The sequence below is a fragment of the Bufo gargarizans genome, chromosome 5 (assembly GCF_014858855.1).
Source record: "Bufo gargarizans isolate SCDJY-AF-19 chromosome 5, ASM1485885v1, whole genome shotgun sequence".
NCBI classification, from domain to species: domain Eukaryota; kingdom Metazoa; phylum Chordata; class Amphibia; order Anura; family Bufonidae; genus Bufo; species Bufo gargarizans.
This window is the reverse complement of record NC_058084.1, coordinates 445324985-445337187: the sequence shown is the minus strand read 5'-3', so window position 1 is coordinate 445337187 and position 12203 is coordinate 445324985. Positions and strand designations below refer to the sequence as shown.

The 12203-nt window shown below is 44.6% G+C and overlaps 1 protein-coding gene across 3 annotated transcripts in view; it reads left to right on the top strand.

The window, feature by feature from the left end:
* Positions 1 to 10463, top strand: part of PRTFDC1 (phosphoribosyl transferase domain containing 1) — a 50566-nt gene extending 40103 nt beyond the window's left edge. For all 3 annotated transcript variants that reach the window (XM_044293881.1, XM_044293883.1, XM_044293882.1), the window contains exons 8-10: positions 3944 to 3987; positions 7902 to 7978; positions 10073 to 10463. In XM_044293881.1, coding sequence (XP_044149816.1) covers positions 3944 to 3987; positions 7902 to 7978; positions 10073 to 10120 — 169 coding nt within the window. In that variant the 3' untranslated portion in view covers positions 10121 to 10463. The remainder of the gene's footprint in view (positions 1 to 3943; positions 3988 to 7901; positions 7979 to 10072) is intronic.
* Positions 10464 to 12203: the final 1740 nt, after the last annotated feature.

The window sequence follows — 12203 nt, the reverse complement described above, 5'->3', positions numbered from 1 at the left end:
CCTCCATTGCTTGGTTTGGAAGAATTAGGGCCATTATCACCACCTCTTGAAACATATTAAAGCCATTTTAACTACACGCTTCATCTATATGGTATCCTTGGCAGCGCCCGCAGAAGAGGTTCATCTGTTTTTATCTGGTACAAGTTTTACTTCAACTCCAGCAACCGTAGGTTTTTGGGCGCAGGCAGGAACCCAGGCTGCAGCCAAGCACCCGTTTGCTGGTCGGGATATACACCAGCAAGAGCCTATACAGCTGGTAAGCAAATTTTATACGCATATACATCAATATTGTCAGCAGTACCACACATGAGGCGCTGTCCTCTCTCTCTTTTTTCTCTTCTATTTCATCTCTAGATCTAAATAGCACGTACGCATTGTACAGCGCCATCGGTACAATGTGCACGGCCAGCTTTTTGTACCACACTTTTGTTTTTCGTGTGGCACTGTAGGGCTTCAGAACTTGATCTGAAAGATCAACACCGCCCATGTGCCAGTTGTAGTCCAGAATGCAGTCTGGTTTGGGGACAGTGGTAGTGGTACCACGTACAGGAGCAGGGGAGCTGGTGTTACTGTGAATGGTGGTCAGTAATAGGACATCCCTCTTGTCCTTGTACTTAACCACCAACATGTTCTCATTGAGGAGAGCACGGCTTTCTTCTTTTCTTAGTGGTTGCCCTACCAGGGATCTAGGGAGGCCTCTCAGATTTTTTGCGTAATGTGCCACATGCCACAGTACCTCTGAAACGTAGTGACTGGAACAGTAGTAGACGCATGTAGCAATTATCCACGTATAGATGGTAATTCTTATCCAGCAGTGGGTGCAGTAAGTCCCACACTATTTTCCCACTAACTCCTAGGACGGGGGGGAGAGCATTCTGGGGTTCAATCCAGGTGTCCCTCCCTTCGTAAACCCGGAACTTGTGAGTGTACCCAGAGTTACTCTCACAGATTTTATACAGTTTTATGCCAAACCTTGCCCGCTTGCTGGGCAGGTACTGGCGGAATCTTACCCTCCCTTTAAAAAATAATAGGGATTAGTCTATGCAGACATTTTTTTCTGGGGTGTACACTTCGGAAAACTTTGCGTTGAAGTGGTCAAGGACGGGCCTAATTTTGAACAGACGGTCAAATGCAGGGTCATTCTGGGGTGGGCACTGTGCATTATCGTTGTAATGCAAAAACTTAAGTATTGATTAGAATCGATTACGGTCCATGATATTACTGTTCATTGGAGTGTGGTACAAGACATCCACACTCCAATACTGATTAATGTTTGGTTTTTTAACAACGTATATGCAGCAAGGGCCCCCCAAAGGTCATCATCTCTGCTGCATATCCTGGGGTCCAACCTAGGGGTCTAGCGTATGGTGTTGTGGGGTTCTGGGAAATAAATTGCTGGGTGTATAAATTTGTTTGGGTTAACATCAAATTTATAAAATCTTCAGAAAAAAAGATTTAAAAAAAATCAATTTCTGTGAAGCCCGCACAATCTATCTGAATTCCTGAGTTGCCCACAAACTCAGGAATTTGGGGCTGATAATTCTCCAGGGGTGGGGTCCATGTGGGCTCACCCTGGGGTGCTGCCTCAGCTGTTGCTCTGGGGCACCTTCGAGAGGGTCCCTCATCAGCGGATGATGATGATGATGATGAGGAGGAGGAGTAGAGGAAAATGGCATCCTCTTCTCCCTCACTGGCAGACTCCGTATCGGAGGCAAGCATGGCGTATGCCTCTTCAGCTGAGTATACTCCTTGGGACGGACAGGCCATTTTTATTTTATTGGGGTGTGACGTGCGAAATGTGTAAACCTTTATTTAGTGTGAGGGGTGTGTATGTAGTGTTTTCACACGTGAAAGAGCTTGTAATAAATTTGACGTCATCACTTGAGACCAGGAACAGGAGTGGTGATGTCATTGGGACCGCATGCATCAGGACACAGCATCACAAGCCACAGATAAAACTGTGGTCTGCATCGCAGACAGCGGTGGGGGACGGGAGGGAGGCGTTTTTACTAAATGTCCACACTGCTGGGGGCACCAGGGATGGGGGGGAAGGAGATCATTATATATACTTGGCACTACTGGGGAGAAATGGAGGAGCATTATATAAATACTGGCACTACGGTGAATCTACAATTTTCATAGTCATGAAAATAAAGAAAACTCTTTGAATGAGAAGGTGTGTCCAAACTTTTGGTCTGTACTGTATATATATATATATATATATATTGGCACTATGGGGGGAAGCATTATATATTGGAACTAGTGGGGGGCACTACAGGGAGACATTAGAGCCACTAGGGTACTGTAGGGGCGTTATTATAATTTCACACAATATGGAGGGCATTGCTACCAATGGGGCTATCTTGGGAAGTATTATCACTATTGGGGGCATCATTACTAATGAGGGCAGTCGGGGTGTATAGTATAGTGTTTGTGGACATGGGTTCTCCAGGTTTTTTTATATTGATGACGGGGTCAGACACTTGGCACCCCCGACGATCAGCTGTTTGAGGAAACGGCGTGCGCTGTGCGCACGTGCTGTATCCCTTCTCTCTTCCTGCTCTGCTGCTGTAGGTCTACGAGACAGCAGCAGTGAACAGCCCGTGCCGTCTCCTCAAACAGCTGATCGGCAGGGGGTGTCGGACTTCGGACTGTAATTTTAGCACATTATTACAAGATGTGGGCCCCCTCTTTTGATTTTACCCAGGGGCACATTTTGTCTAAAACCGGCCCTGTGTATGTGTAACATCCCAGAGTGATGTTGCCACTTCTGCACCTTGCTACTATCTAATGGTCTAACCTGTATGTCACATATATATTTATTTCCAGGTCCTTCAACACTGTGCATTTATATTAATGTTATGTAACTGATCATGTTATGTGCCTGGTTCACCAGCAGGTGGCAGCAAACACGGCAGAGCTGTATGTAGGTATAATAGAGCATTCCATTCCATTCTAACCCCCCTGTGGAGAGAAGTGGGATAGTCCTACTTCCTGCAGAAAGGGTGGGGACCAGTTAGAGTCAATGTAGTTTACCCCCTGCAAGGGGAAGGTTGTGAAGGGGCATGTCTCTGCTGGATGTGCCCATGCCAGCCAGAGCACCTTAAGCTCTGCTGGCCAGGGAGGCTGAAGCATAGAAGCCTCAGGAGCCAGGTGATTAGTTCCTTGGCTGAAGGCTTTGGCAGTCAGCTTGTCAGTACAGCAGAGTGAGAGAAAGATATAGCAGAGTTGAGTTTGCCTGCCAGGTTAATGCTAAAGCCTGCTGGAACCAAGACACAGCCTCATTTACATAAAAATTACCGGTAAGTTTTTTAATTTCTTAGGAAATCACAACTAATTTTCACAAGACAGGTAGCATTTTAATCAGCAGGATGAACCCTCCCAGGCAGTACGTCTGGTTTATTGGAGTTGATTCTGATAACAGGTGCTCATTTTTTTGTCGGATGTTGGTTTGAGTGGCCGCTTACATGTAACCTTTGTGACCTCCTGTAGCCTTCTCAGGCTTCATCCAGTTTATGACACTACTGGCACCTTCCATGGACGCATCCATTTATGCAGATTCCTCTGTAGTTGTTGATGAGAGTAAAAGTCCCAAGATCTGCGGTCCGTGTTGCATCCACATTTTTTGCAGACCCATGGGTCCGCAGTTGGCCAAATGTGTAGGACATGTTGTATCCCATTTCAGAACGGACGTACGGATGCCGAAAGCACACCATCCATGTTCTTCCGGCATCCATATTTCCGTTCCACAAAATTATGCGGACCACATACCCATTGAAATGAAAGGGGAAAGACATTTACATAGGAGCCTCTGCTCCAGTGTGATAGTCACTTCTCATTACGGCCGCCAGCAGTTGTCCTTTACGTTAAAGAACATGACAGGATGTGATCGGCATTGTATATACATCCACTTTCTAAGCCATTTTTTTTTCTCTTCTTGCAGCTTGTTGGTGAAGCGATCGGCCAATAATAAATACAGACCGGACTGTAAGATATTAATAATACATTATTTTACTATACTGCTTCACTGCATGTAACCTACAAAATGCTACAACATTCCTGAATCTGCAGTGCCCCACAATAGGGAACTTGCACACTCTTCTTATTATGTAATGCTGTTTTATGCCATGTAATGTACTAGCATATGTCTGTATGGATCAGTCGGGGTTAACTATCCTGATTCTGCCCCTGTAGGCAGTTAGGTGCTGGACTTGGATCTGCCCCTAGCTCAGATTGTAGTGTAGTAGCTGAGGAAGTGAGGGAAGCTCCGTGTGCTCACTCTTCCTAGAACTAGACCTTCGTCCCAGAAAAACACTAAGGGCTCATTCACACGCATACGGCGGGTCCGCAATACACTGGGCACCAGCCGTGTGCACATCGCATCACGGATGCAGACCCATTCACTTGCAAGCATCCGCAAACCCAGAGATGTGGTGCGGAAGCACGGATCTGAACCCCACTGTAGCATTATGGAGTGCTTCCGTGGGGTCTCTGGCCGTGCCTCCGCACCGCAAAAAAGTAGTGCATGGAGACCGTCGGATGCGGATCACAGACCCCATTCAAGTGAATAGGTCCACGATCCGCATGCGGCTACCCCGCGGTCGGGGCCCGGCCAGCACTCTGTCCTTTGCATGAGCCCTAACTCTAAGAAATATACAAGAAGAAAACCACCTCTACTTCCCGGTACTCCAGGAAAAAAGAAAGGAAAGAACTAGAAGGCCCAGATTCTACACGGCCGAGCACTGAAATCAGTGACTGGAATCAGTCAGTAAGGTATTTGCTGGTTAAAGAGGTTATCTCATGAATATCATATAGGACATGATGACCTCTTTCTAACAAAGCTAGAACCAGCCCTGAACCTCACGTGGATCCAGAGATCTCCTCATTCATTGCTCCAATTTCTCTGCTAGATTTACATCAAGCTGGCAGCTCAAGGGGCGTGTCTTTTCTGCAGCAGCTCAGGGGGCGTGTCTTTTCTGCAGCAGCTCAGGGGGCGTGTCTTTTCTGCAGCAGCTCAGGGGGCGTGTCCATGCTCTTCCTATCACAGCTCAGGGGGTGTGCCCATGCTCTTCCTATCACAGCTGAGCAGGCAGTTGAAGGATGAAACTGAGCATGTGTGGCCTTCTCAGGGAACTGGACAAAAAAGAAAAAAAACAGCAGGTGGCGCTATACAGATACATGTTATTAAATAATGTCACTGGCTATGCTAAATTTTTTATTACATGCAATTACAGAAGTATTCAGATCCAGGGACTGGTTTGAAAACTGTAGAATATTTTTCGTGGGACAACCCCTTTAAGACTGATAGAGATTTTACTGCAGTGAGAAGGACATTGCTAATATACCTTTCACACTTGGACCTGGTCTGGCGCATCGTACCTTAATACTATACCCGTCAGCTAGGAATTACAGACACCAGTGCAAGAGTAATGTTGCCAGCTATAGATTCTGCAGAGAGAGACTCTGGGGAGATAGAGGGAAGGAGCTGGGTCAGACTAGCCCACCAGAGTGCCAGAGGATCCTCCGGGGGGCCCAGTCTTTGAAGACATAGAGGGCCCCAAAGAACCAGGAGAAAAAGCCCATTTGGAGATGCCTTTTAGAGCTAATCACTTGCCACTAGGATCTATTTCTATTAGATTACTAATGATAAAGCGGTTGGGCCCTGAAAATAATTTCCTCTGGTGGGCCCAAGTAACCCCAGTCTGACACTGGGAAGAAGTACAATAAACCCCATCCTAACCTATATCCATACATTGCTATCAGGGAAGATTTTCACTGTCAATTGTTTAGACCTGTGTTTTGGTACCGTTGGATGTACTACAACTCCCATTCTGCACTTTGCAAAGAGAGACTTGTCAATTCTCTACAACTGACCTGTTTACCTGACTCCAGCACCATTCGCCAGCCACAGCACCTGCATCTCCAGCCTGTCCGTACAAACACTCATAACACCAAGGGTACCGCAACTACCGTCAGACAGCAGCCCCAACATCAGCGTGTACCCTGTCACTGCCCTAGCCCTAGGGAGCATCAGTGTGAGGATTGCCACTATGAAGAATAATTGCAGCCAGAGCCACTACCACTCCTATCCTCCACTCTGCTCATCCGGGGCATGCAGCAAATCTTTTCATCCTAACAAGACGGTAATTGTTTCCCCAGGTGCACATAGTAGCTGATGAGCTTAATCTGCAAACACAGGGACAGACTTGCCCCGTTCATGCCATTTGCCCCCAGGGCAGAGCTGTATACTGCTGATAGTGGAATTATTCCGCACTGACAGTCAGTCAGCATTTCTTACTAGCAGCTATGCTTGCACAGAAAGAAAATAAAAAAAAAGATGTACAAGCATTGTATTTTAACGAATATATGAATTTCGCCATTGTAACGAAGCATTGAAGTCCCCATTAGGAAATTATATACATATTCAACAATATATAGGGAGTTAAAAAAAAAATTCCAGCTTCCCACTACATTGTATGCAATATTAAATAGTGCTATTACAAAGTACAATTTGTCCCTAAAAAAACAAGCCCTCATATGTGAATGGGAAAAAAAAAATTATGGATCTGTAATGGCAGGGAGTAGAAAATGGGGGGAAAAAAAATCATCCGGGGCAGAAAATGTTAAAGAAGCTCTGTTACCAGGATCAACCTTATTAAATCAGACATACTGCCTGGTAGGGCTCATCATGCTGATTACAGCTATACCTTTCTTTTGTCTGTATGCTGAACAGCTGGTTGTGTTTTTATTGATAAGCAAACGAGAATTTCAAGCACTCAGAGGCGGAACTGAAAGGTCTGAGCACTGCTCTGTAACACCCCCTGTACTCTGCAAACGCCCCCTTTTTTCTTAATTAACAGGGCTAGACAGCAGGCTGAGGGCAGAGCTGTGCCCTAGAGCTGTGCCCTAGAGCTGTGCCCTAGAGCTATGCCCTAGAGCTGTGTCCTAGAGCTGTGTCCTAGAGCTGTGTCCTAGAGCTGTGTCCTAGAGCTGTGTCCTAGAGCTGTGTCCTAGAGCTGTGTCCTAGAGCTGTGTCCTAGAGCTGTGCCCTAGAGCAGTGTTTCCCAACCAGTGTGCCTCCAGCTGTTGCAAAACTACAACTCCCAGCATGCCCGCACAGCCAAAGGCTGTCCGGGCATCCTGGGAGTTGTAGTTTTACAACAGCTGGAGGCACACTGGTTGGGAAACACTGCCCTAGAGCATTGTCTTAGAGCTGTGCCCTAGAGCTGTGTCCTAGAGCTGTGTGCTAGCATGTAAATATCATATACTGTACTACACTACTTCACGACACTGAGATCTGCTCAGAAAGCTAATCTACATATTACTGATTTATTCACAGACACAATATATAATTATACAGACAGACCTCTTTATGTGGCAATGATATTGCTTAGTGGCCTAAGTGATTGGTTTCGTATGTAGAGATCCCAGGTTTAAATCTTGGGAGAGACATCCATTTTTTTATTTTTTTTTATTCCACATTTATCCCATAAGAAAAGTCTGTGTCCTTATCATATTGAGAATAGAGTTTTCTTTAGAAAGCTAAAACCATTTGCAAATACTGCAAATACCATAAAGTGTACCTATATCTGCCGGAAAAGAGAGGAGGGGTATAAGAAAATCAAGACCGCAACTACTGAAACAATTACAGATGTAGCAGAGCTAAATTTACTATGTTCAACATGTTACATTATGAAAATGGAGTGGGTAGTCCTAAGCAAAATATCCCATACCATGTCACCATGACCTGTACCAATTAGCTCAGCTACTTTGACAAACTCAGCTCTGCTAGATCTGTACTTCTGTTTCGGTGCTGCCCCCTTCCAATATCTATGTACACAATAAACCAGATATCTCAATGTACCAGTAACAGGATTTCTCCTTTATTCTTATTGTTATAGATATTGGATTTGAAATTCCCAATATATTTGTGGTCGGATATGCCCTGGACTACAATGAACACTTCCGAGACCTTCATGTAAGTAAACTTCACCTTCATTGAATTTCACTAAAGGAAGTAAAGAAAATACTGTAAAATGAAAACCTAAAGTTACAAAATTAAAACGGGTTGTATAGGATTAGTTAAAGGGGTCTTCTTTCCAGGAGCGGTGCCACTCTTGACTCTATTGAGAATCGGCAGTATTTGCCGTGAATGTGTGATAGCTGCATCATCCTTGTCTGGAACCTGCTCTTACATGGAGAACGGGGACCCCTTGACTCCAGTCCTGTGTGGTGACTCTGATGGTCATCCAGGAGAAGTATGAATGGAGAGGTGGTCAGTTGTATAGGAGTTACGTACACAGCAAAGCTCTATGTGGGACTCGCACCTATCACAGATTTATGGCATATCCCGTGAAGTTGGGAATGGGCCTGTTGCAACTGTCGACAAAGTAATTGTATGAGCATGGCACTGTAAGCTGCAAATAAGCCCCATCATTATTTGCTGGTTTATGGTCTACACAAAGCCCACACTAATGGTTTGCTTTCTGAGAAGACTCTACACCTGGCTTCACATAATAATTTGATGTAGAGAAAAAAACGTTCCTACTATATTTTAGGAGATAATCGGTCGGAACAACTGAAGAAATTTTACCGGCAAGGTCCAGAATTTCTTTCAGTCTTGGTATGACACCAGGATAGGTTGGCAATGGAAAATTGAAAAGTTGGTTAATAGTAATATATCCCAGGTGATTTAGTGCAGTTAAGTGTCTAATGGCAATAACCTTTGTGTCCAGGGCTGTAATAGGGCTAATGGCAATGACCCTGATAGTCTAGGGCAGTAAGGTGGCTAGGTAGTGTAGTCTAGGTTAGTGAATGGGTTAATGTCAATAACTCTGGCAGTTCAGGCCAGTACAGTGGCTAAGGGCAATAACCCTGGTGGTCTAGGACATTAAAGGGGTGATTTACAAGAGGGCTTGGGAAGTAAGGAGGCTAATAACAATAACCCTGTGTAGTCTAGGGTAGTGGATGGTTTATGTAAATTACTTTAAAGGCCCGGGGCAGTGAAGGGGCAAATGATAATAAACCTGGTGATCTAGAGTATTAAAGGGGCTAATGGCAATAACCCTGGTAAACTTAGGATGCAAAGAGATAAATGATAGCAGCATTGGTGGTCTAGGATAATAAAGGGGTACATTGTAATGATAACAGTGGGCAGTACAAGAGGCTGAATGTGGTTAATCCTGGACAACAGCTGCAGAAGTGTCCCTGTGACTGGACAGAACTCCTAGTAGGAGAAGGAGAGGTTCGCGGGGGCAGCTCAGGGGGGCGCTAGACACTAGTCTTGTGCAGGTCTTATGGATGCTGTAATACACAGAGGCCTGTCTGGAGATCCATCTGGTAGCAGATGATGATTTTGCTAATTAAGACTTGATTAAGACTGTGAGTGAAGACAGATTACCTTGGAAACTGAAGACAAGTGGGAGGATTAGAACAGTAAAAAGGTGATTTAGCAAATCACCAAGATGTGTTGTGTTTAATGCCGCTGTGTACAGAACACATTTATTTCTGTATAAGCCAATTATTACCCTGGGATTGTAGACTATAAATATACAGCGGGGGCATCTGGGTGTCAGCGACATTTCTGCACTGCTCTGCTGTGCGGTCCTGGATGCACGGAGATGGTTCTGCTACATTCTCCGTATTTGCTAATCGGCAGCCACTAAACACAACAAACTAAATCACAATCGGCATATATTCATTACATGCCCCTCATCATATTGCGTGGTAACCCCCATTGTCACCCCATTCTCCTGCGTAACTCTTCGTTTCCACTCAATAAGCCTCGTAGGTTTGAATTGCGTAAGCGTACAATTGTTTTCACATATCACATGCACTGGATATTGGAAACTGTCTCCATAGAGGTGATTGATAATTCTGTAACCCTATTTGGGACAGTGAATATAGCAGTGAGAAGGGTTACAGGCTGGATATTCAGCAATGAAGGCTCTTGCTCCATATTCAGATTGTGCAGAAAGTATTAGACCTAATGGTGACCTAAGCTCAATGCATGGTGGTGGTTGTTAATAAATGGAGCCATCTGTAATGTATTTCAAAACTTTGGGTTTTGCAGCATTTATGTATCATCAATGAAAAAGGCAAAGAGAAGTATAAGGTGTGACGCCCGCTCATCTCCAACAAGAGGCCAGCAAAGCCCTAAGTGAACTGGAATGACGTTGTAATGATGATGATGGCGGTAACTTTCTATACAATGTTGGTGAGGTTTAAATAGAAGTGAGTTAGCCCCATTGGAAAAATAAAAATGGGACCCCTTCCTTACCGATTTTACCGCATCACACCCCTACATTTTGAGACCATGCCCCATCTTAATGGGGTTGCCCCACAAAACAATATTCTACATTTTTGAGAGCATCATCTGGATCTGGATACTTTTGTAATTGGATTTGATTGAAAATGTATTATACCTACTAAGTTATTTAATAAAATGTATCTGTATAGCGCCACCTGCTGTTTATTCTTTTCTTAGTTCAATGAGGTGGTGCTTAATTACATCCCGTCACCTGCTACCATCCATAGCCACTGTAAACAGCTGTGATGGTTGCAGGGAGAGAGGGGCAGAAAAATAGGACAGACAGCCTGAGCTGTAATAGCGAGAGAGATGCAGCAGAAAAGGCACAACCCCTAAGCTGTGATGGAAAGCTGTAGCAGTAAGGACATGCCCACGTGACTATAATAGGGAGAGAGTTGAAGCAGAAAGGACACATAACCGGAGCTGTGATAGGGAGAGAGCTGAAGCAGGATGAACACATGGAGAAAGCTGCAGCAGAGAGGACACACCCTCTGAGCTGCAACAGGGAGAGTTGCGTCAGAAAAGACACATCCCCTGCCTGTGCTGTGATAGGGAGAGAGAGGCAGCATAAATGACACAATCCCTGAGCTGTGATAGAAAGCTGTAGCAGTAAGGATGTGCCCACTTGACTATGATAGGGAGAGAGTTGAATTAGAAGGTACATGCCCTCTGAGCTGTGATAGGGAGAGATCTGCATTAGAATGGACAAGCCCCACTGAACTGTGATAGGGAGAGCACTGCATCAGAAAGGACATGCCTCTCTGAGCTGTGATAGAGAGAGAGAGCTGCAGCAGCAAGGATATGCCCCTTGTAAAAGGAAACACCCCCTGATCTGACATCCTGAAATAAATGTATCAGAGCAATTGGATCAATGAATGTGGAGATCTCTGGAACCATGTGAGGTTCAGGGCTGGTTCTAGCTTTTTTAGAAAGAGGATAACAGAATGGTAGCGCATCTATTGAGTCTCTTCCATTCTCACCGTTATGCCACATGTATGATATAGTGCAGGTCCACACTGCTCATGCGCTCCCTTTTCTCCACACATGTACAATAGGCGCATAGACCAGTGTATTATCTTCTAGAAGAAAAAAAAACAGGGCACTCTGTAAATAGCAGAGCGCTTGTACTCGGTTATCTTTGCCGGATCCATGGAGATGAATGGAACAGCAGTGCGCATGCCCATGCCCATTCATTTTGAAGGGGCCCAAGGGGTAAAGGGTCCTCATTTTTGTGATCGGTGGGGATCCCACCAATATAATAGTTATCCCCATCTCATGGCTAAGGATAACTTGTTACAACTGGAATACCCCCTTAAAGGCCATGTACACCTTTGGGGACTATTTTGTTTTTATTATTGTATTTTACTCATTTGGGGGTAAAAATTTTTTTTTTATTGGTCTTTATTAAAAATATTGAGACATTCTGTCACAAAGGGTTAACTATTTTCTAGCTGTGTGCATCCCACTTTCACTTTGTGCCGGTCATCTAATAACCCTTATCTCTAAATTACTAAGTCATAAACACTTATTTAAGCCTCATTCTTATCAGTAAGATAGGGATTGAGCTTTGATGAGTGTTTATAAGGTCTGAGAGCGAAGATAAGGAGCCTGTCAGCTCCCTGCTGAGGGAAAATTCAGATCCTGCTAGTAGAGCATCTGAGCTCTGTACAGAGAAAAGAACTCCATATTTTTAATAAAGACCAATTGAAAAAAAATATTTGTAGTTCATAATGAGTACAATGCACTAATGGAAAAAAAAGATTTGACTTTAACTTCTCATGCCGGTGTGGATTTGGAAATACTTTGGCTGGGAATTGAAGGGCATCTGTCAGCAGTTTTGTACCTATGAAACTGGCTGACATGTTACATGTGCGCTTGGCAGCTGAATGCATCT